At 44.5% G+C, this 24,566-nt stretch overlaps 8 protein-coding genes across 8 annotated transcripts; 3 read left to right on the top strand and 5 right to left on the bottom strand.

The window, feature by feature from the left end:
- Positions 1-204: 204 nt before the first annotated feature.
- SAMD00019534_021170 (hypothetical protein) lies at positions 205-3,589 on the bottom strand (the record flags this gene model as incomplete). Its single annotated transcript, XM_012902708.1, has 4 exons — positions 205-2,791; positions 2,887-2,952; positions 3,013-3,305; positions 3,386-3,589. 4 exons carry the CDS (start codon positions 3,587-3,589, stop codon positions 205-207), a joined length of 3,150 nt encoding a protein of 1,049 aa, XP_012758162.1.
- Positions 3,590-4,558: 969 nt separating this feature from the next.
- On the top strand, positions 4,559-7,613 carry SAMD00019534_021160 (hypothetical protein; the record flags this gene model as incomplete). The annotated part of the gene is made up of 2 exons (XM_012902707.1): positions 4,559-5,500; positions 5,586-7,613. 2 exons carry the CDS (start codon positions 4,559-4,561, stop codon positions 7,611-7,613), a joined length of 2,970 nt encoding a protein of 989 aa, XP_012758161.1.
- A 50-nt stretch (positions 7,614-7,663) lies between these two features.
- On the bottom strand, positions 7,664-8,416 carry SAMD00019534_021150 (hypothetical protein; the record flags this gene model as incomplete). The annotated part of the gene is made up of 2 exons (XM_012902706.1): positions 7,664-8,057; positions 8,127-8,416. The coding sequence occupies 2 exons, from the start codon at positions 8,414-8,416 to the stop codon at positions 7,664-7,666; spliced, it is 684 nt and encodes a 227-aa protein (XP_012758160.1).
- A 144-nt stretch (positions 8,417-8,560) lies between these two features.
- On the bottom strand, positions 8,561-11,059 carry SAMD00019534_021140 (hypothetical protein; the record flags this gene model as incomplete). The annotated part of the gene is made up of 3 exons (XM_012902705.1): positions 8,561-9,411; positions 9,491-10,492; positions 10,555-11,059. The coding sequence occupies 3 exons, from the start codon at positions 11,057-11,059 to the stop codon at positions 8,561-8,563; spliced, it is 2,358 nt and encodes a 785-aa protein (XP_012758159.1).
- A 700-nt stretch (positions 11,060-11,759) lies between these two features.
- On the bottom strand, positions 11,760-12,357 carry SAMD00019534_021130 (hypothetical protein; the record flags this gene model as incomplete). The annotated part of the gene is made up of 3 exons (XM_012902704.1): positions 11,760-12,084; positions 12,182-12,246; positions 12,316-12,357. The coding sequence occupies 3 exons, from the start codon at positions 12,355-12,357 to the stop codon at positions 11,760-11,762; spliced, it is 432 nt and encodes a 143-aa protein (XP_012758158.1).
- A 655-nt stretch (positions 12,358-13,012) lies between these two features.
- Positions 13,013-13,535, top strand: SAMD00019534_021120 (hypothetical protein; the record flags this gene model as incomplete). Its single annotated transcript, XM_012902703.1, has 3 exons — positions 13,013-13,066; positions 13,158-13,219; positions 13,301-13,535. Coding segments are annotated over 3 exons (351 nt in total), but the record flags the coding sequence as incomplete, so codon positions are not given.
- A 1,236-nt stretch (positions 13,536-14,771) lies between these two features.
- On the top strand, positions 14,772-20,179 carry SAMD00019534_021110 (hypothetical protein; the record flags this gene model as incomplete). The annotated part of the gene is made up of 5 exons (XM_012902702.1): positions 14,772-14,915; positions 14,992-15,184; positions 15,255-15,770; positions 15,841-16,266; positions 16,347-20,179. 5 exons carry the CDS (start codon positions 14,772-14,774, stop codon positions 20,177-20,179), a joined length of 5,112 nt encoding a protein of 1,703 aa, XP_012758156.1.
- A 3,186-nt stretch (positions 20,180-23,365) lies between these two features.
- On the bottom strand, positions 23,366-23,847 carry SAMD00019534_021100 (hypothetical protein; the record flags this gene model as incomplete). Its single annotated transcript, XM_012902701.1, has 2 exons — positions 23,366-23,573; positions 23,642-23,847. 2 exons carry the CDS (start codon positions 23,845-23,847, stop codon positions 23,366-23,368), a joined length of 414 nt encoding a protein of 137 aa, XP_012758155.1.
- Positions 23,848-24,566: the final 719 nt, after the last annotated feature.

Raw genomic sequence — 24,566 nt, 5'->3', positions numbered from 1 at the left:
AAATATCTCAAAGAGAACTCTGAAGTTGAAAGAACACCAAAAACACTCAAATCCCAACATTTTTATCACTTTCGGGTTGACTTCAAAGTTGGAGTCTATCTCTTGGAAAGAGATAAATATATATATATATATCTTATGTTATTTGTACAAGGTTATTATTTTGTAAATGTTGGATAAATAATATTAATAATGAGGTTGGATTGATCATCGATGAGAACCCATCATCTGACGTGGTGTCTTGTCTTGCTCTGAATTGCCTTGTCCAGTGGCTGAACTCTTGACGAATGATGAATCTGGTGATGCTTCTTGTTGGACTACGGCAGCGCTCTCTGATCTCGTGAGCATATTGCTGTTGATCGTTCCATTAAAGTTGAGTGCCACCACTGCCTTGTGATCAAACGATGAGTTGTTTGAATGTGACTTCTTATGACGTGATGGTGGCTTCTTTAGTTCATTGTTGTTGTTGCTGACTAGGTTGTTTGGCTTGGGTGGTGGGACTGGACTGCTGCTGTTGCTGACGCTGATGTTGATGCTGCCGACACTACTCGCACTTCCACCTAGACCTGTACTGCTGCTGCTGTTGCCAATGCTGTTGCTACTACCATTGATTCCAATACTATTGCCGCCACTGCTGTTTCCAATACTGCTGGTACTGTTGCCAAGTGGATAGGCGACGAGGTCGGGCGATGACATGCCAGTGACGAGCTGATGACTTTGGACCATCCAGGTGTTATGTTGCCAGGTGTTTTGGGTATCCGTGCGCATGTACAGTGCCTTCCACACCTCGAGTGACCGCAGATTGAGGTTGGGACGGATGGGAACACGGTCCATCATGGCAGGCTGGTAGAATGGGTTGGTGTAGCGACGTCTGTTGTTGTTGACATCGGTCCAGATCGAGATGGTCTTGGTCTTGGCCTGGCTATCGATGCGCTCCTTCTCACAGTTGTGAAGGAATGTGCCGTACTTGCATGAGAACAAGTGCTCGGCCATGAAGAGGAGTAGGCTTGGCGTGTACTCAAACATCATTGGATACTGATTGACGATCTGGAAGAGTGCATCCAGGAACTGTATGAATATGGGTGATCGCTCGTCCTCTGCCTCACTGATGCGATGGCCTAGACGCAGAGCAAACTTGTGTCCAAATGACAGCCACTCCTTCTCGACCAGCACCTGCAGGCCCAAGATCGTACGATAGTATGGGTCTAGGATGATCTGTGTGAGCGAGGTGATCTGGGGCGTGCGATCCCATCCATCACTGCAGTGCACCAGCACGTTGATGTTGCGCTGGATCAACTCGGCGGCATACACCGCGCTGGCCAGACAGCCACGCACGTGCGACATCCAGCCACTCTCCTCGTATGCCGCCCAGTATTTGCTGTCAGCCTGCTCGCTGGCGAATGGTGACAGGGTGGACACAAGCTTCTCGAGACTGCGGCGCATAACATGGATGTTGGCGATGTTCATGAACACCAACTTGCAGTTGTGGTAGTTGGAGATGTTCTCAAAGCCTGCACCATTTGCCGTGTTGGCAATGGCGTTAAGCTTTGGTCGCGCATCCAACAAGTACAGGCCACGCTGGCCCGCCAGGGCTTCGAGATAGTGCTCGTCCTCGGGACAGCGTGAACGCTCGATGCCCACAAGAGGTTGACTGCATCTCGTGATGGAAGCGCCAGTCGATGATCGCCATGAAAGGATGGGTATGCGACCCCTGCTACGATATCCAAACACCTTCTCCAAGTCCTTGTCCGAGACGCTGCGTGGCACGACCACCGACGTGGGGTAGGTCGAGCACATCTTGAAATCCTTGTTGAGTGTGCTGAAGCGCCAGCCACACGCGCTGTCCGTCTCCACGACACCCAGTCGCGCGTACTCCTTGCGCTGGGAGTACACCAGCCAGCCGTCCTCGTCAGCTGTAATGGCGGGTCGATTAACAAAGTGCGCAAACAGATATGGAAGGGGCTCCTCGAACACGCCATAACATTCAAAACGATCGATGTGTTCAATGCGATCGTCCTCTTGCAGGTGAATGTTGTCCTTGACCACCTGTAGTTGAAGCTGCTGGTTCAACTCGATCTGTTTGAGAATGCGCTCGATCTTGGTTCGCGAGTGGAATGTGATGATCTCGATGGTGCGCTCGCGAGACATCTGTGACGTGAAATAGATGCGACAGTGCTTGTAGTCCTTTGAAATGATCGTGAGTGTGTAATAATTGTTGGAGCCAATCAGTTGTTGGCCAAGTATGTTGTTGGCGCCCTGTCCATTTGTTGCGCCACTGTTGCTGTTGCCGCCACTTCCACTGCCACTGCTGTTGCCGCCACTACCTTGGGATTGAGTCGAGTCGATTGAGAAAGAGTCGATTGAGAGCAGGGGGATGGTCAGCTCCTCCTCCTCGCCGAATGGCCAGCGCGCAGAGTACTCGTCGCGGTTTGGTCGCGAGGTCGACGTGTCGAGACGGAAGACAACGCGGTAGTTAGTGATGAATAGACGGCCGGGTATCAGCTGGACGGTCTGGTTGACAAAGAATTGATCGCCCGTCTGTTGGAACGTCGGTACCATCTTGCCAATGTAACATTGTGTCTTCTCATTGTACAGTATATACTCGCCACATGTTGCTATTCGCTCATTAAAGAATTGTATAATGTTTGGATTCTTTGATTCCTTTGCAAAGTCCATCGCTGATTGAGTCACCGCGCTCAAACTCTTTGTAAATATCGCGCCATACTCCAAGAACAACTCCAACAAGTCTGTCCTACCATCTTCAATCGCAAAGTGTATACATGTCTTTCCTCGTCTATATTTGATTGATTGTTTGTTGATTTGGTGTGAGTGTGTGTGTGTGTGTGTTGGAATCATTCCAGCCTCGAGGGGCCCCTAGATCAATCATACTTGTTGACAATGTTTGGATTCGCTCCTCTGTCCAAGAATAGCTTGATAAGGTCTGTGATTGTACTCCTGATGAGAAGTGTTAGCGAGCGAGTCTAATTTCCGTCGCCACTCGAGTCCATCACATACCCTTGGACAGTGGCCCTGTGAAGTGGCGTGTCAAACTTTGAATCCTTATGGTTTACAAAGGCACCGGCATCAATTAGTTGTTGTGCCAGTTTGCAAGCCTTTGGATGATGACTGTATTTGGCCAATAGATGCAATGGAGTTGATCCACTCAGAGTCCTTGCATTTGGGTCGGAACCCTTTGACAACAATCTATCGGCAATATCAAAGTGACCCTGATTGATTGCACAATGTATAGCAGTATATCCCTCCTTGTCCTTCAATGCCAATGGTTTGACCTCATCCATATTGACATACTATGTGTGAATGTTGTGATTGTGTTGTGAATATGGTTAGCATCATGTCCTAATCCCGCCAGTCTACCTTCATAACTCACCTTCTTCTTTAGACATTGTTTGACCACTTCGACATTGCCATGCATTGAGGCGATATGTATGAGTGTTTGATCATGAAGATTCTTTAGTGATAATGAATACTTCTTTAGATGTTCCTTTATAACAGACTTATCGGTACTCTTTGCAATGATTATCAACTCCGATGACATCAATTGTGAGTTTGAAAGTGCCGATGATTGTGCCATCCTATCCTAAGTTATGTAAGTATGTATTTCTACAACTATCTATTACAAGTACTACTACTACAACTAAACAGTTAACAACAACTACAACTGATGATTGAATGAATGGAACTGATGATTGAATCATTGAATCATTGAATGAATGAGTAGGGGATCAACTAAAGTGTATTTTTGGTATTGGTGGGTGGGAAGTGTGGGGTGGGGACCGAACTCAGTTGGACCAACAAATATCTGATGATGTTGGACCAATACCCAACACTGTTGTATTGTGTGTTACAACTATTTATTTATAACAATACTATTCTCCAACTATTTCTCTACTCATTCCAATCCAATCCAATCAGTTCCAATCCATTTCAATCCATTTCAACTCAATCAAAATGTTGTATTATACAATCACAAAACAAATAACTTTAATCATCATCACCATATTTTGCAAATGAACCAGGGATACATCTCGCGAGAGAATATTGATGAGTAAGATAAAGTTGGTTGGTTTGTTTGATCAGTAGAATCGTTACTATCGCGCATAAAGAATAGTCAAATAAACACTAACAAATAACAATGTCATGTGACCTTGGATGGGAATTAAGGCCGCATTGAGTGTGAGTTGGTCTACAAAACAAACAAGAAAAAAACGATCGATTGCAATGAGCCTTAGTGTGGTGTGTGAGTGTGTGGGTGGGATAATGATGGTGATGATTCTTTTTGTTTTGTTGTTGTTGACAAAATTAAAATAAATCGATTGATTAGGTTAGGGTACCTTTAGTTAGATACTTCTCCTCAACGGATCTGCCTAATCAGGACATGTCAAGCGATGCTGGCACAGTCCCTTTCATTCATTCTTTCATTCACACACTCAAACCTTCTATCCATTCATTCAACCATTCACCCATTCACCCATTCAATCATTCAATCAATCAATCAATCACATTGTTATTTATTTGTACATAATCAATCAATCAATCAACAATGGCTGATACTATTACACCAACTACAACAACTACCACCACTACCACCACAACTACCACCACACCATCATCATCAACTAGTGGACCTAGGTTGGCACATGGTCTGCCATTGATCGACCCACAGCCACAACATGCTGATGAGCATGGAGTGTTGCCAGAGCCAATCGCGATGCCAGCAACTATTGTTGACGGCTTCCAGACGACTTTGCAACGATTCCCCCATAACTTGGCCATTCAGGTCAAGCGTAATGGCAAGTGGGTCAAGTGGACTTGGACCAAGTACCACGAGGACATCTACTCGGCCGCCAAGTCCTTTGTCAAGCTGGGCATGAAGCAGGGCGCCGGCGTCAACATCATCGGATTCAACTCACCAGAGTGGCACATCTCGCATCTGGGCGCCATCTACGCGGGCGGTCTGCCCACGGGCATCTACACCACCAGCTCGACACCACAGTGCGAGTACTTTGCCTCGCACTCTGAGGCCATGGTCATCTGTGTGGAGAACGAGCAGCAGCTGGCCAAGTACGACGCGATCAAGGCTAGTCTACCAAACGTCAAGGCCTACATCGTGATGGACCCGACCGACGCCAACGCCACATTCCCCGAGGGCACCTACACGTGGGCGCAGTTCATGGAGCTGGGTCGCACCGTGCCCGACAGCGAAATCGATCGCATCTCAAGCACCATCACACCAGACACGCTCTGCACCCTGATCTACACCAGTGGCACCACTGGCATGCCCAAGGGTTGCATGATCTCTCAGCGCAATGTTGCCTGGACTGTGCACACCCTTGGTAGCATCGTCCTTCATCCAAAGACTGGTCACAACGAGCGTATGATCTCATATCTCCCACTCAGTCACGTTGCCGAGCAGGTCGTATCCCTATACGCACCACTCATCTTTGGTTTCTCCGTCTCCTTCGCTGACAGGAATGCACTCCAGGTATGTTCATTCATCACTCACTGGAATAATTCCACTCAATCACGTGACGTACTCACTCTCCACAAACACATAACAATCACCACAGGGTACACTCTTGGATACATTGCTCGAGGTCAAGCCAACATTGTTCTTTGGTGTACCAAGAGTTTGGGAGAAGATTCAACATAGAGTGTCTCAGTTGATGAGCCAAGGTGGCCCAATTAAGAAGAAGTTGGTCGGATGGGCAAAGGCAAAGGGTTTGAAGGGTGGCTACAAGGCACAGCGTGGCGAGAAGAAGCCATCTGGATATGGTCTGGCCAGGACATTGGTCTTCAAGAAGGTGTTGAAGAACTTGGGTCTGTCACACTGCCGCTTCATGGCCTCCACTGCCGCCCCAATCAGCAAGGACACACTGGACTTCTTCTTGTCGATTGGCATCACTATCACTGAGGCTTACGGTATGTCTGAGCTCACCGGTCCACAGTCGATCGGCTTCCCAGACACCAAGACTGGCAGCATTGGAAAGACCTTGCCAGGCTCCATCGTCAAGTTGAACGAGGGCGACAATGAGATCCTGATCAAGGGTCCAAACTGTTTCCCAGGCTATTTCAAGAACCCAGAGGCCACCAAGGAGACCATCGACCAGGATGGTTGGTTGCACACTGGAGACATTGGATACGTCGATGAGGCCGGCTACCTCTTCATCACCGATCGTAAGAAGGAGCTGATCATCACTGCTGGTGGAGAGAACATCGCCCCATCGTTGCTTGAGGGATACCTGCGCCAGGTGCCCGAGATTGGCATGGCCGTCATTGTTGGAGATCGCCAGAAGTACCTTGTTTGTCTGCTGTCGATCAGTGCCGTCGCACTCAAGAACGTCAACTATGGCCATCCAGCCCCCGCCTCCATTGAGGATGCCATCGCCGACAAGCACTTCAACGCCTACATCGAGAGCAAGATCACAGAGATCAACACTAGACTGCCACAAGTGTCCACGATCAAGAAGTTCAAGATCGTGCCAAAGGAGTTCACCGACCAGGGTGTCGACGCCGAGCTCACCCCAACCCAGAAGCTCAAGCGCCGTGTCATCCTCACCAAGTACGAGCCATTGATACGCGAGATGTACGGCGATCAGTACGCCGAGGGTGCATTCATTGTCGTGCCAGGCCAGGCCAAGCCAGCTGCCACCACCGAGGCCGTCATCCCACCAGTTGTCGTCGCACCAATCGTCGTCGCCGAGCCAGCACCAGTCGTCGTGGCACCAGTTCCAGTCGTCGTCTTCGCTGAGCCAGCACCAGCAGTCGTCGTCGCCGTCCCAGCAGTCGTTGTTGTTGATGAGGCTGCCGCAGTGGCCAACGAGAACAAATCAAGATCATCATCGACTTCATCATCTTCATCATCCACTTCCGACTCTTCTTCATCATCCAAGAAGGAGACAGTGGAGGAGCCAGCAGGACCAGTTGTCGTTGTGGCAGAGGTCCAAGAGATCCCAGTTGCTCAGCCACTTGGTGAGACTGGAGTGTTTGCCCTCCCACCAAACGGCATTGCTGTTGCCGTTGTCGACGCACCATTGGAGGAGCCAATCCAAGTCGAGGTTCCAGCTCCAGTTGTCGAGGAGCCAGTCGTCATCGTCGCCGAGGTCAAGGTCGAGGAGCCAGTTGCCGTTGTCGAGGAGCCAACCCCAGTTGTAGAGGAGCCTGTTGTCATCGTTGCTGAGGTCAAAGTTGAGGAGCCAGTTGCCGTTGTCGAGGAGCCAGCCGTCGTCGTTGTTTCCCCGGTCGTCCAGGAGCCAACCCCAGTTGTCGAGGAGCCAGTCGTCGTCGTTGCCGAGATCAAGGTCGAAGAGCCAGTTGCCGTTGTCGAGGCGCCAGTGGCTGTTGTCGAGGAGGTAGTAGTTGTTGCCGAGGTTAAGGTCGAGGAGCCAGTCGAGGCTGAGCCAGAGGTGTTGAAGGTTGAGGTTGCCCTGCCGGACCGCACGGCCGATGCTCCCAATGGAGACGGTCACTCATCATCAGACTCATCATCAGACAGCTCAACCAGCTACACCAGCAGCAGCAGCAGCGACAGCGAGGACTACTCAAGCACCAGCGATGATTCCAGCGAAGACGAGGCAAAGCCAACCGAGCAACAGTAATAATAAACGAATGAACGAACGATGAACTAATGAATGATTGATTGAACTATTTATATACATTGTAATGGCTTGCTGTTGACACCTTGGCGAAGAGTGTCATCGATGATTGAGCTGATCTCCAAGGAGATGTCTGCGATGGGTCGATTGGCATCGATCTGCTTCCAGTTGTTGGACGATTGTAACAGACGCTTCTCATAGATGTCCTTGATCTTTTTCTGGAAGTCCAGCTTCTCGTAGCGTTCATTACCATAGTCTCCACGCTTTGTCGTCTCCTCCGAGTCCATATGCAAGTAGAATATAACATCAGGTGCAGGCAGACCCTTCTCACAATTGAAGCACCAATCATAATCAATGCCCTTGGCAGCACTATACGCCACTCCAGAATAAGCATATCTATCAACAATCAAGTTGGTACCATTCTTTAACTCTGTCAATATGTTATCCCTATTGATTGATTGAATGAATGAATGAATGAGTATACATGTGTGGTCCAGCATGTTTGATCAAACATACCTGGACTCCCAACGATTGGCAGAGAATAGGAGGTGAAGTGCTCTGTCGTCGAGCTGTGTAGCACTCTGTAGGTAGCTGTTGATGATGACACCAGTCTGTGTAGTGCGATCTGGGTAACGCAGTTGCTTGGTTGGCAGACTGAGTGTCGTGGACATGTAGTTGGTAAGTGCTTGCACTTGAGTAGACTTGCCAACACGATCGACACCCTCAAACAAAATGAACAGTCCTCTCTTCATCTCTGTCTCTGTAGTAGTATTATCTGTATGTTCAGTTGATGTAATGTTATCCATGACTTGTGTATTATGTGTTTGTCTTTGTTTTATCTCTTTGATTGAAAAATGGTCATTGATGAGATCTCAATGCGTGATGGGAACAACACCAAATTAGGTCATCAAATTTGAATTTGGCGCCTTTATTTAAATATATGTTTGAAGTTAAACGATGATGGAAAGTACAAGAAGTACAAGGGTAATGGCAAAGGCCATTGATGGGAGAAGAGTGCTGGCGAATCCACCGACAAAACTTGTTACTGGAGCAGTGGCCATGAATCCATTGATAGTCAGATTCAACGATGTGAACAGGTTGGTGCCGCTATCCGGTGAGTGACAAGATATGTATGTGTATCCATTGGAAGGTGGAAGAGTGGAGATCCTGTTGCAGTCCACCACCCATGGCAGTAACACAATGGACACGTCGAGCTTGGCACCCTTCTGATCGACAATGTTGAGGAATGTGCCCATCAGGGTGATGGTGCCGCCATGCGTTGGGACGGAGGATACAGTTTGGACGGTTGGCTCCAACACCAGAGTACTGTTTACGCTCAAACCGTCCACAGAGAGCATCATCTGACCGTTGCGAGCAGTGGGTGGAAGTAATGCCATTACCCAGTTGTGTCTGGAATCAACGATGGTGGCACTCAGACCACCGACATACAGTTTCGTCAAGGAGGAAGGGCCGGAAGGAGCAAAGTTGTTTCCTTCAATGAGGATTGCTGTGCCATTCTGAAGGTAGTCGGTGATCACTGGACTCTGGTAGGTGAGTGTGATTTGGTTGGAGGTCATACCGTTGATCGTCACCGTGACCGAGTGTCCGGCTCCGGTGCCTGGTGGGATGTCAAACACCCAGCTAGTGGATGATATGACATTTGAAGGAGACAACTGGGTGGAATCAAGGTTGAGGACTTGGCTGATTGATCCCGAGTAGCTTGAAACATATAAGTTTGATCCAGACACAGTCACTTGGCTTCCACTCGTATCAGCGCTTGTGATCGCTGTCAACACCGGAGCTGTTGTAGTGATTGATTGATAGATTGATTGATTAGTTAAGGTGTAAGTTAGATACCCATCACCTCCCTAACTACTTACCAAATTGAACGTCAACTGAGTTGGAACAAGTACTGGCGTCTGAAATAACACAGAGGCTACTGATCGATGAGGAGGCTGGGAAGTTAGAAGCAATGATGTTTCCATTGTTGTCCAATGTGATAGTGATGTCAGTTTGTTGGACGCCGTCTACTATTATTTGGATGTTTGAGACATATTGACTGAAGCCAGATCCAGAGATGAGTATTGAGTTGGTTCCGGTCGCACTGATCGATGAGATTGTAGGAGTGGATACTTGGATGAGGCAGCTGGGACTGGTCTGGCCATCAATAGTCAATGAGACTGAGGTGATGTAGTCAGCTAGGTCAACGGCAGTACATGTCATTGTGTTCTCATCAATCGAAACAAGGTTTGTGCAAGCATAATTGCCAGGGCTGAGTTGGACACTGAAGTCGAGTTGTTGACCATTGGCATCGATGGTGGACATCAGACTGCCTTGAATTGTTATCGTTCCACCTCCACGTGGAATGGGTGTCACCGACGTGACCAGAGGAATTAACTTGATGTCGCCCGAATACTTGGCACCTTGTCCTCCGACCATCACTGACACTGCCGCACCATTTAGTGCGCCACTGGGGATTGATGCCATCACACAGCCTGTGTACTCGATGTTGTACTGGACCTGAGATGACCCAATGAACACTTGCATTTGGTCAACAGTTGGACCAAAGTTCTGGCCACAGATCTCAGCCGTTAAAGAACCATCAGTTGATTGTTGGAAGGAGGTGATCGTTGGAGGTTGGTAGGAGACGAACAGATTGTTTGTGACTTGACCACCGATCGTAAGACTCAATGTCAAACCGGTTCCTGATCCACTTGGTATGCCAATCACCCATGCCGATTGGTTCAAAATCGCCTGAATATTTGATCCAACAAAGGCAAAGTTGACAGCAGTGTCTGCTGAAATAACCAAGTTACTACCGGTGATGGTGACATTTCCTCCGCTGGTTGGTGGCGAGCCATATAGCTGGTTCAAAGAAATTGCTGTAAAGATGTCAGGGTCAGGGTCAGTGTCAGTGTGAGCGACTGAGTGAGTGAGTACTTACGGAACCGGAGCTCGAGTTCGTTCGAGCATGCACTAGAGCCATTCACTCCAGTAACGGTGACACACAGAGAGATTAAAGCGTCGGGCTGATGGAAGTTGGTAACGACCAGCACGCCATTCTCCAAGGTAAAGTCGCTGTATGAGTTGCCAAGTGAGTCGTAGAGATTGATATCCTGGACGTTGTTTCCAAAGCCCGAGCCATTGATCTCGAACGAGTCGCCTCCAGTCAATATGATGGATGTCAAAATTGGTGCGGGATAAGCGCAGGCAGCCGGAGACGTGAAGGTGAGTGTGAAGTTGCAATCATTCAAATTGGTATCACTAATGTATGCATTCTCTCTACCGCACTTCATGTAGATCGTTGTCCCGATCATGCCTGAACCACAATAGCCTTGATCATAGGAGTAGTAGTTGAGCACAAGTTGGTAGGTGGTGTTGTCGTAGTAGGCGTCCAACGTTTGTTGGTCACCAAGGGCAAACCAATCGCGATTATATTGATCAGGCATGTGGGCGCAAATGGAGCATGTGGGATAATATAGTGGATATGCTGAGCAATATGGATCCACCATGCATGGCGACACATGAAATATATACTTTGTGATGTGTATTCGTTAGTCAAGGGATCAATAATCATTTAGTTGATGTACTTACATTGTTTGAGTCAGTAAATGCGAATGATTGTGTCATGATTGAACTGGTGTCAAGGTTTGGAATGTTGCAATCATGATATATAGTGTGATGGCTGGATGACATTGGCAGGCATGATGCCAAAGCCAAGACACACAAGAATAGTGATATTATCTTTATCATTATATTTATAAAGTAAGTAAGTAAGTGTTGATAATGAATGATTGTATGCCTAACTACCTTCTCTTATCCATTGATGGACCAAGTTTCCCTCATTTCGAATTGAGGCAAAGTTGTATTAAAACGTTATCGATATCAAACAGTAGTTTTGAAAGGAATTTCGATTTGATCAGTGGGAATGTTCCCTAATTTGGATAGTGAGGTTTCGCCATGGTCTCAGCCGAATGCTCTGACGAAACTCAGAATGGTGATGAGTACTCATCTTTATGTAGAGAGATAAAGAATAAAAATATAACAAGAAATAAACTATAAGTTAGTAATGTTTTGATTGATCAGAGTGTAATAGATTATAAAAGTGATTAATCAACTACATAATTCTATGAATGTTTTATTGATTAATTACTCAATCATTGCAAGCTCCTCTGCGGTGAACTCTTGATCGATATCAGAAGCAGCAGCGAATGATTCGAATGGTGGTCTGATTTTGAATGCGTACTTGGAGCATGTGGTACCAGAGTATGGTCCACCGGTCCAGCCCATTTCGACAATGGTGACATCTGTGGCCGTAACAGTTACAACAGATTCGTATGTAACAGCATAATATGTCTCTGGGCCGCTGCTTCTCTTCACTGCCATAACGAATGGCTTTTGATCAGATCTTGTCCAAGACTCCGACTGTCCACCGTTGATTGGGAAGTAGCCTGTATCTCCTGAACCACCCCATCTATAGATTAGATTGGAAAGAAAAAAAAACAAACAATTTAAGTTGGTTAGTTTGAATGTAAGTTTAACAAATGACATGCATGTCACAAACTACATACTGATTGACAGCAACCTGGATTGTACCACTACCAGTGTATTGGCAGGTAAGAGCTGAACAATAAGCCTAAGTGTCGATAATAATAAAAATGTTAGGTCCAACTGTATCAATTTTGATCAAAATTGTTTAACTTACAACAAAGAAGGAAACAATTAATAATGTAGAAATGAATTTCATATTTAAATTAGTAAGTATAAATGAATAATTAATTATAAGTGTAATTGAATCAATAATAATAATTACTTGGATCACTTATTAGGTTTTGATTCATCATAACAAACATACATTCAATCCTTCAAACAGTTCAGAACATCAGGAGATATTATTATTTCTAAGGATAATGGAATAATGATCAAATGCCGACCATTGTATAAACAAGTGTCATAATTATTACCTTATAAGGTAAACGACATGTCCCAGGTTGATAATGATCAAACGTCTATCATTGTGATTCTTATAACAAGGTCTTCTCTACCAAAATCTCAGGTCGTCTTCTTATCATAAACAACTATAAATGGTAACATTCAATCAATATTAAAGCTCGCAGGGCCAGTGTAAGAACCCCATTTTACGAAAGGTAGGCCAAACCAATCAAAAATCCCAATTCCCTCGTCACATCCCTCAAACCTAGAACCTGAACATTCTTGCACGAATGAATGAAGGATGTTTAAATTCAGAAGTCATGAGCGCGATTAGATCTAAGGTTCACATTGATATTTCAAACATGATGGAGGAATGTTGTCTGGGTCTGTCAAGACTTAAGAACCACAATATCCATTATCATTTCAAAATCATATCAATTTTATTATTATTATATTATTATACTTAACAAATGAATACCAAATTTATCTCTTGTTTATTACTTGTTACCTTGATGGTCTCCTCTGTAAGTTAATCCATCTTCCAATCTTCATTTATTTTCCCTCCCAAGAATACTTATGATTTATAATTCAATCAATCAATCAATCATCTTTTAGTGTTTGGCCACGATTAAAGTGACCAACAACTATGGAATTGGTATCGAGGCTGCTGTCAATCAGTAAGTAATCATTTAATCAATCAATTAATTAAATGAACAATACTAATAATGAATATTGTATTTATTTCTTCTTTTGAAAAGATGGGGAAGTTCTGGAAGTACCAACTTCTTCCCTATTAGTGCAAACAACGGATATGAGACCTGGAGCCGAAGTGATTCAAAGCCATTCATCGTAGCTATTAAGATTGGTACTACCACCGCCTACGTTCCAACCCCCTACAACGGAGAGATCGTCGTCAACTATGATGGTTCGATCAAAGCCAATGGAGTAAATACCCCACTTTCCAGCTTGGCATATCAAGGTAGAATCTGTACCTAAATAAATTACTATTAAAGGATATAATCCTTTATCTCACAGTTCATCAGTACATAGTGTAAACAGTGTCATCAGTTGTTGCACTCTCTCAACCCAATCCATCATCAAAATCGCCCAATCGAGCCCCAACCACACTATCTAGACGACATGACATTCACCATTTCGCGAGCTCCTCCACATATGCAAGGTCCCCCAACTTTTACTACTCACAACATCAACCAAGATCATTCATTCTTTGTATCACATTCACTCACATATGTTGTATAGATAACTCAAACAGATAATACCTATCATTTACAAATGCTGACAGGTTTAGAATACAACGATGCATCAGAGTACTGCAGTGCAAGTTATTGAGCACTACATCATTTAGTAAGTGTTGACCAAGAAACACAACTCACAACTGTTTGTGCGGACCTGTAAGGTCGCTGCAAGTGCTCAACATCGTGCGATACTACGAGATTGGCAATCCCTTTACATTGAAACAGTACAACTATGTTGCGCTGAAGGACTCATTCAATGCCTGATCTAACATCGTCTTCACTTGTTAACGTGGAGAATCTTTAAAAGATCATTTGACATTTTTGTGAACATCTCATTATCCATCTTGGGCCAACCGGCAAACTGTTGGTGTAAAAAAAATCAAAGAAGATAAAAAAAACCGCCCCACAACCAAAATTGTCCTTTTTTGCACACGTGTAAAAATTCCAAGATGTATGTTGTGGACCTCCAATCCAATTGGGTTGGTTGGACTGGGCGGACAAGTGTTTGGAGTGGAACAGACAACATTTGCAAGGGACACGAATGTCCTACTCATCTTACCACAATTGTCCAACTCGACTAATCATTCATTCATTCGTTCACTCTCATTCATTCATTTATTCATTCACTCAAACATTACATTATTCAATATATTTATTAACAACCTGTTATATTGATTATTATTATTATTATTATTATTTCAAATATGATATATTTTTATTTAATATTATTGGCAATTTGTTTTGTTGGTGCAGACTCAATATTTGATTATAATGGACATTATTATGAATTTGTGGCAACAAGTGTAACATATCCAGTTGCTTTATCAACATGTCAATCTAAATCATATAAAGGATCACAAGGGTATGTCTTCATTCCCTGATGTCACTCATTCATCCACTAACTCATCCACTCACTCCCAATCCAAACAGATACCTTGCAACAATTACATCGAAACAGGAGAATGATTTGATTATGCAACAATATTATCTGGATACTGATGTCAATGGAAAGAGTTTCTGGATATCAGGTGAGTGTGCCAATGGTCAGGCATCTCAATTCTACTATTCATCAGGTCCAGAGAATGGTCAACTTATGTATGATGTAAACACTGAAGAGGTAAAGTTCATCCAACACTTGTTTGATTGAATGAATGAGTGATTGACACATACTATTCAATCATCATTCACTATAGTGTGGATTCTTTTGTTCATGGAATATAGTTGAACCTAGTAGGGGAGGTGCCACTAATCAATTGGAATGTAATGTGGCCATAGACTTTGCATATATCGGTGCCAGGGAGACAGGAAAGGAGATAGGATACTGGAATAACCTAGGTTGGAACTCATCAAATGTCATGATACTATGTGAATATGGTGGAATGGATTGTAAGTATCATTGGGGGAAGGGGACTATCCCTAGCCTCAGCCTCACTGACTCACACTCATGTACCCCCAGCCCCATTCATCACACCAGCTAGGTCAGCAGGAGAGAATGTACAAATGACGAATATTCTAAATATGGCACTGTTGTCTAAATCAGCTGATTCGATACAGGTCAACTTTGTAAATATTGATGGAGTGTCACCATCATTCTTGGCAACAAATGTTAAGGCTCAAACAGACACATCACTCTCAATGGACATACCACCAGGTTCTGGAATGTATAGTGTTACTATATCAATCACTGGCAGTGGTACACTCAAAACATCATTCCAGTACAGACCTCCTATATTAAGTATAGTTAAACCATCATTCATTGTTGGTTCAACAATGACATTGATTGGTGACAACTTTGTCGATGGCAAGACATCAGTATTCTTGACGAATGCATCAGTGCCCTGTACCAACGTATTCATGATCAAACAAGGAATGATCACATGTCAACTCACACAAGACCATCAGGCCAGTGTCCTCGTCCCCATCACCATCGCCACAGACTCTGTTTACAACATAATGAACAAACCAGCATTCAGTAAGTTACCAATCAATCAATGGAACTATTCCAATCAATCACTAATTCAATCAATCAATCAATCAAACAGTGGATAGCACAACTGGGAACTATTACTCATGCTTCAGGACATTCACTGATCAAGCTGGATCACAGAGTTTCTCACATAGCCAGGCAGTCCAGGGTATGTCTGGATTCGTGTCTTATGTGGGCACAGATACATTGTATAAACTGGTTCAAAAGATGTGTCCGAGTACTTTGAGACAATTCGTCTTGGGCAAACTGGATACACAGAATATATTATACTTCACATCACTCAGTAGACCAAGTGGAGGAAGCAACATTATCACAACAGACGAACCAAACAAGAATAGTCTCGTCACACTCAGTCCAACCATCCCAACAACTGGCTCAGGATCCATCTTCTTCTTCACTCCCTTCCTCGGTTACAGCACCTACGACGCAGCAGCGATCGTAGGATTCAACGCTGCATCATTCACCCAGTTGTTCTATCCAAGTATGTACCAATCACTGGAACCATTCCAATCACTCATTCACCATACTCACTCAATCAATCAATCACTCAAACATCCCCAGGTAACATAGATATAAGTGCACCGACTACACCAACTACATTGAGTGTGGCAACGACTGGTGGACCTGTGACCATACCTTTGTCACATATTGGTACACCTTTGGATGATACATTCATAACATATATGGGAACAAAGTACCCTTTGACATCAAGGGATTATTATGGTCATAGTGTACAGTTCAATGTACCTCCAGGCACAGGCACTCAAACACTTCAAGTGTCATTCCAGGCATCAGGCAGCACAACACCTACAGCCAGTACATCAATCACAGTACAGTACTCTGCAGCTGTCATTAGCGATATGTCATCAGTTGGTTCCAATGGAGGTGTAGTCACTATCACCTCGTCTGGACTAGGTAGTGATGTGTCGGCCATCGTGGTCACCATTGGATCGATCACTTGCACTGGTGTAGCCTATACCACCACCGCTGACCAGATAACATGTACACTACCCTCACCAACTTCTGGCAACCTACAAAGTGGTGTACCCGCCATTGTAACAGTGAGTGGCACCCCTTCAGGCACATTCACCTACCAATTCCTGCCGCCAGTGATCACATCAACTACACCAGGAACAATTGGAAAGACAAGTTTGATCACCATCACTGGCAAATACTTCTCGCCATCATTCCTCAGTGTTACAATCGATAGTGCGGCATGTAGCGATCCATCATACATCAGCGACACGGCCATTGCGTGCTCTTTTGTTGGTGGCAACACTCTGCCAACCGATCCACTGATGGTCAGCGTTACGAACCAAGGCTTAGTGGCCAGCAACAAGGTGTTCACATACAACATACCACCTGCAATTACTACCATGTCCTCAGTTGGCTCAAATGGTGGCGTTGTCTCAATGACGGGAACAAAGCTTGGTGCCGACGCTTCAAAGATTGTCATCAAGATTGGTGGTGTCACATGCTCTGACGTTACCATGGTCACAGCCGACCAACAACTTACATGCCGTCTACCCGAGCCCACTGTTGGTAACCTTCAAGATGGATTGCCCGCAACACTATCCGTGGATGATGCATCAGCCCTTCAAACATACACGTACACATTCCTGCCGCCAGTGATCACCTCCACGACTAATGGATCAATTGGAAAGACTACTTCGATCATCATCACTGGCCAATACTTCTCGGCATCATTCCTAAGTGTGACTATTGGTGGAGCCACCTGCAAAGATCCAATATTAATCAAAGACACTGCGATAGAGTGCTCGTTTGATGGTGGCGCAACACTCCCAATCGATCCATTGTTGGTCAGCGTCACGAACCAAGGTTTGGAGGGCAATGGCAAGGTATTCACATACAACATACCACCAGCCATCACTACCATGTCGTCAGTTGGTTCAAATGGAGGCGTGGTCTCAATGATTGGCACAGCGATTGGTTCAGACGCATCAAAGGTCGTGGTCAAGATCGGTGGAGTCACTTGCTCAGATATCGTCATAGTCACACCCGATCAAGAACTCACTTGTGTCTTGCCCGAGCCCATAGTTGGTAGCCTGCAGAATGGATTGCCAGCCACACTGACCGTCGACGGTGTGACATCTCTCCAGCCATCCACATACACATTCCTACCGCCAGTGATCATCGCCACCACCCCTGGATCAATTGGAAAGACATCATTCATCACCATCATTGGCAAATACTTCTCGGCATCATTCCTGAGTGTGACGATCGATGGAGCATCATGTAGTGATGCCATATACATCAATGACACTGCCGTTCAGTGTTCATATGTTGGTGCCACTGCTATGCCACCCGATCCACTGATGGTCAGTGTGACGAACCAAGGCTTGGAGGGCAATGGCAAGGTGTTCACATACTACACCCCACCAGCAATCATATCCATGACATCAGTTGGCTCAAATGGAGGACTAGTCTCAATGAATGGCATAGCACTGGGTGCTGACTCTTCAAAGGTCGCCATCACGATCGGTGGAGTAGCATGCTCAGATGTCAACATTGTCACATCCGATCAACAGCTCACATGTACCTTGCCCGAGCCAACCTCTGGCGACCTTCAAAAAGGGTTGCCAGTCAAGGTGAATGTGGATGGAGTGTCATCACTTCAGTCATTCAACTACACATTCCTCGCACCAGTGATCAATGACACAACTCAGGGACTACTTGGCAAGACAACATTGATCACAATCATTGGCAACTACTTCTCACAATCATTTCTGAGTGTGACTATAGATGGTGCAACATGCAAGAGTCCAATATGTATCAACTCCACCGCAATATCTTGTTCGTTTGATGGTGGCAACATGATGCCACCTGGTCCACTGATGGTCAGGGTATCGAACCAAGGATTGCAATCCAGCAACAATGTATTCTATTACAACAACACACCACCAGCCATCATACTCATGACGCCAGTCGGTTCAAATGGAGGTGTGGTATCAGTGTCCGGAACAGCCTTTGGAAGCGATGCATCACAGGTCACCATCGCCATTGGCGGAGTGTCATGCTCGAGTGTTGTCATACTCACAACCAACAAGCTACTCACATGCTTCTTGCCTTCACCAACATCTGGCAACCTTCAAAAAGGTCTAGAGGCAACGATGATGGTCAATGGCGCAACATCGCTTCAATCATACAACTATACATTCCTGTCACCTGTGATCAACCTTGCCACGCCCGGTGCACTGGGTCAGACTGCCTTGATCACGATCACTGGCAACTACTTCTCGTCATCATTCCTCTCAGTGGCCATCGATGGATCCCCATGCTACAACTCATCTATAATCAACGCCACAATGATCCAGTGCTATTTTGATGGACCCGCCACAATGCCAGCAACAACATCCATCGAGTCACTACCAGTCCTTGTCATGAACCAAGGACTACAGGGCATGAACAAGGTGTTCTACTACACAAACAATACTCAACTTGATTGCAATGGACATGGCGTGTCCAAGGGAGGCAAGTGTGTTTGTGATCCAGGATGGACGATGCAGACCTGTACAATGGCCGCCCTTTTAGCAGCACCGCCCACCATTGAGAAAGCATCCGTCCTCAGTCCATCAGATGGCGAGATCACATTTAAGACATCATTGGCTTTTATCCGTGAGTTTGGACAATTAGGCAATCAGATAAAGTCGTTGACCATGTCATCAATCGTGTGGTCAGTCGTGAGTGGCCCACCAAACACCTATCATTGGCTGGGCAGCTTCCCAGGCGAGGCAGTCCAAGTCGATCTTCACATAGATTACTACAAGGATGGTGGCCAAGTCCAATTCGCAGGAGAGGACATGCACATTGGCGACAACTCAGTCAAGTTCACCATTGGCATCCGATCATGGCCATTCGCCAATCGTCAGAGTAGCATGCAGTTGGTGTTTGAAAGCAGGACTTCAAAGGACGATGGTGGATGTGGCAAGACCAAGTCACAAAACACCTTCAACTCATACTACGTTGTCTCTGGAAGTTCAGTGCTCTATGGATCATTCGCCAACCACCTGCTCGTGGATGGTCGTGTCGTCAAGTCAACCTTCCAGGATATCGACAGCAAGGACAGTCTGTACAGCTCTGTCAATGGAAATGGCGGCGGTGGCAATGGCACAGAGTTCCAATATCTCTCAGCAGTTCAAATACCATACTTTGAGAAGGAATGTACGATTGATCCAAGCTTCCAATCATTGATCACTGTGGAGAACAATGATAAGTGTCCGGCCAAGAGTTACACAAAGATCATCATCATTGTCGTGTGCACAGTGTGTGGAGCAGCCATTGTCCTTACCGCGGCACTATTGATCAAGAAGTACAAATACCGTTTAATGTTCCATGCACCATCATCAGTATTAAAAATGAAGCATGTTCATTAATTATTACAATAAATAAAACAATATATATTCTACTGACAAGATATTCAGTTTGTTAAGAGTTCATCTCGAGAATAAACATTTATCAAACTAATGAAAGGGTAATAGAGAAATCAAAAAATTGGTAATTTATCAAAGTTTATTTTTTTTTATTGTAGCCTGGTGAACACTTGAGTGAATGGAACTTTTTCTTCATCTTCAAGGAAGTGATCTGATTGGTCGAATTTTCTAGTAGTAGGTTTGCAATGATTGTCACAATCGAAGTCTTGATTTTCCACCAGCTCAAAGATAAATTCATTATCATCATACTGAAAATATTCTCTATGATCCTCGACTCCATTGTTGCAATCGTATGTAAAATACCTAGGGCACAACTGTGCATGTTGGGAAAATTCATGTTTGGCTAGCAACCGGTTACAAAAGTCAGGAAAGGCAACCACATGTTTACATTGATCTTGGCAACTGGGTTGTAAAGAGATAACAAAAGAGATTGAGATAAGTAGGTATATGGAAATAGTGAGATAAGATTTCATGATTGAGATTTAGATTCAATGAAAGAGATAATACAATTTGGGTCTTAACAGGATGACTCAGTGAGATATGATCTGCGCTCCCATCCAGAGATCTGTTTTGTAGTTGGGCAGCTGAATATTCAAATTCTAATTATATTTCAATGGACGACAATTTCATTCTCCACAATCATTGTTTCCTCAATCTGTCGATTGTATTTGGAGTATTGTCTACTTGAAGACATGCCAATGTCGATCAACAATTATTGGACAACATGCCAATCATTCTTTGAACCTGTAATCATTACATTGTCAATATCGTCCTTGATGATGAAGGACATCAGTTTCGCTATAGCTAATGGTGTATTGAACATATCTGTATTGTCACTTGCTCGTACCATAATGTGTCCATTTATTGATGGCGTTACCTGTCTGGTAGTTGAACATTGTATGATCGTGTTGTTAGTGTTGCGCCATTCTTTAACTGCTGTACTTCATCATTATCATTGACTGTGATGCAACTCTTGACTTTGTTCCTCTTGGACAGTGAACCCTATAGACGTTGAAATATTGGCTAGTGGCACCCCTGTTTAGATCCATCCAAGCTAGATCGATGTACTGAATGCTCTGTGTTCTCCATTGATGATAGCCCGATATATACCGAATGGTAGATGAGTCATGTCGTCGTCTGTCAGTTGTTTAAACACGCCACGCTTGATTGGGACCAGTAACTTCATGGTATATCTTAGTAGAGAGGACCTTCACCCTGCTGTATTTGTTATGGACACACTGCTTGATTGAATGAGAGGAAGTGTTTGATGGCTGCCTTATTAATATTTTTGCATGTGTAGTACATGTCGGTGATTCCATTCGTACCTTGTTTGAGAGCATCAGCATGTCGGTGATGAATGATGATAGTGTATGTATTGTGATTTGAACTTAGTCTCTTCTCTTTGATAAAGTCATCCATACTAATTGTGCTGTGAGTCACTCCATTATAGAGTTGAACGTTCTGATCATTATATTTGAATGCTATCCTGCTTCTAGATTGCAATGCCCTTGCAATGTGTCTGTCTTGTCGATTCTCACCCAGACTTTTCGAAGATATTGTCCTCCTGATTCAAGTTCGTGACAAAGTTTTGAATTTTGAATTATGAAGTTTGAAGTTCACTTTTGGATTGGTGGAATGGCTCTGGTTGCTTTGGATGATGCTCCTGCCTCTGCTACTGGAAAGGCTGTTGATACTGCTTCCAGGTGTTACACCAAATAACAAGTCCATGTCTGATTGTTGATAGGAATCTTTGACATGATTCACCAAACTGGCGATCATTGTTCTCTTATTCTTCATCTTGTCCAGATATTCCTCTAACACTGCTACATCCCGGTCGAGTGAAGAAAGGGACTTCTGATTGGTTAGAAACGCCACGAATGTTGTTTCCAGTGGGTTTGAACATGATAGACCAATGCTGGAGTGTGTTGATTGATCATGTGATTGAGGCTCATCGATTCGATTGATTGTTTGAGTGAACTGGACCATGTTAGTGAGTGCGCTTGGGAGAAGTTCAACATGAGACTTATAAACATCAATGGCTACCCTCTCGGTTGGTGTTGTCCTTGAAGTAACCTGTGTTGCTAAATCAGCTTATTAATATTGAATTAGTCATCAAATTAATAAACATTCCACAATAATACCAAACACATACTTGTCCTTCTTAGTTTGTCTCTTGTCTTCAGATCCTCTTTCGCCCTACTCTCTTCCTGCTTTTTGAGCCTCTCAGCTTTAGCCTTCTCATCGTCCTCCTTCTTTTGTTTGGCTGCTTGCTCTCTCTCTTTTTGTTTTTTCTTTTTGTCTGACTTCTCCTTTATCTTCTTAGATGTTTTCTTTTGCTTGAGTATTCCTCTCTCCTCTATATGAAAWTTACTGGAATCGACAGAAGGACAATTGACTAAACTATTACAAGGTTCGCATCCATCCTTGCAGAAGCCCTTTGAGTTTAGGATACCCCGAACTACAAATATTTTTTAATCTTTAATTAATAAAATTATTTATATATACAGCGAGCGAATACTTTCTAGTAGTAGCAGCAACAACCCTGTTTACATTAGACGTGGCTGGTGGATGACTGATGAAGACTGCCACCACCGCCAACACTTTGTTCATAGTCTGTGATCTCTTGGCGTCGCTCGATAGCCTTGTGTAGGGAGTCCATGATGGGGCCGATGAGGACGACCAGGTCGACCTTGCCATTCTCCATGAGCCTCTTCTTCCACGTTTCAAGATTGTCGTAGAACTTGTTGATGTAGCCAGCGAGTTCGCGATTCTTCTTCTGGGCAGATGTTGGCGGACGACCAAGCTTGTTGGGCAGGTAGGCACTGCTCCAAAAGTGTCGCAGCAACTCATTTGCCTTGTTAAAGTTCTTGAACAGGTCTTGTTTGAATCTACTCTCTCTGCTGCTGCTCCGACTCATTACGCGACTTGTCACTCCTGCATGATGATTCCAATATAATCTCATCCAGTACACTATTGTTCTGTGTCATCTTACAATCAAGGCTGCATCTCCAATTAGTCAGCTCATCTCTAAACAGTTCCTTTAATACATTGAGGTTCTACAAAGGAGCGCGTCAGCATGATTGAATGATTGATTGAATGAATGAATGAGTGAGTGAGTGAGGAATGGGATCATACCTCTTCATGATCCATGTTACGCTCATTTGAATGGCCTTCAAAGTATCTCCTCTGATCCTGGATCTTGAGCTTGGGCAAGTCCTGAGGTATTGTTTGTTCCAAGTCTTGCAAGATAGCATGATCATGTAATATCTTTTGATTGTTCTTCAATATCTTCTCAAACTCCTGATCTCTATCCTTCTCATTTGGTAATGCTGATCCACTGTTGATTGATTGATTGATTGATTTTGTTAGTGAGGCTCAGTCCTTGGCCATTGAGGTATGACATACTTGCACCAAGTACATGTGTGTCTGTTGAACTTTCGAAGCAGTGGCAATGCATTCTTGAGCTTCTCAGGGTCTTGATCCGGATCCAATAGCAATCCATAACCATTTGATAAAGGGTCTTCGTCTCCCTCAGCCGACAGATCAACCAAAGGATTGATATCCACCAACTTCTTCTTCAATATATTGATCTCTACATGGCGTGCGTCCATTGTTCCAAACAACAAGATTGATTGAGTGATCAATGAGGCAAGTGATTGGAATGATTCCAGGTTAGTAAGTGATCACCCGTACCATTCAATCAAACATACCACTGTCCTCAGTCGTATATGTTGAGAATAGTTCATCGGTTGGTTGATTGCGATCACGATAATACTTTGTCTCGACGTATTTCCTCCAAAAGTCCTGCTCTGATATCTTGTGCGGCACGTCGCTGATAGGCTCGCTCCACTGATGGATGTTGAATGAAGATTTGATTGATGATCGATGGCGTCAGACGATAGTGAACGGCGTTGACCGACTCGGAGGTGGGACGCACGTCCCACAGAATGTAGCTGGGCATGCCGACCTGCTGCTTCTCCGGGCGCATCGAATCGTTGTTGAGCATCATCTTGCGCGAATCCCAAAAGTGCTGCCGTTGTCGTTGTGATAGTGCCTGTGGTTGATGTCGCGTTTGCTGTTGATGGCGCCCGTCCATCAATATAGTTTGTAAACTTTGTAAGATCATCTCTTGCATTGACCATATGAGTCAACTCAAACAACAAGTCCTACATTGTCACTTCACAGAGATAAGGAGTATGTGATTGATTGATTGAATGAAATCAGTGAGCGACTCACTCTGTTAATCAATGATGATAGTAGTGTCAAGCAGTAGTTATCCCGCTGGTATATAACATATACATAAATATTGTTTTATAACTGTTGTTCTTAT

The sequence above is a fragment of the Acytostelium subglobosum genome (genome assembly GCF_000787575.1).
Source record: "Acytostelium subglobosum LB1 DNA, scaffold: scaffold3, whole genome shotgun sequence".
Taxonomy (NCBI): domain Eukaryota; phylum Evosea; class Eumycetozoa; order Acytosteliales; family Acytosteliaceae; genus Acytostelium; species Acytostelium subglobosum.
The sequence above is the reverse complement of the archived record's forward strand: the minus strand, read 5'-3'. Positions and strand labels throughout refer to the sequence as shown.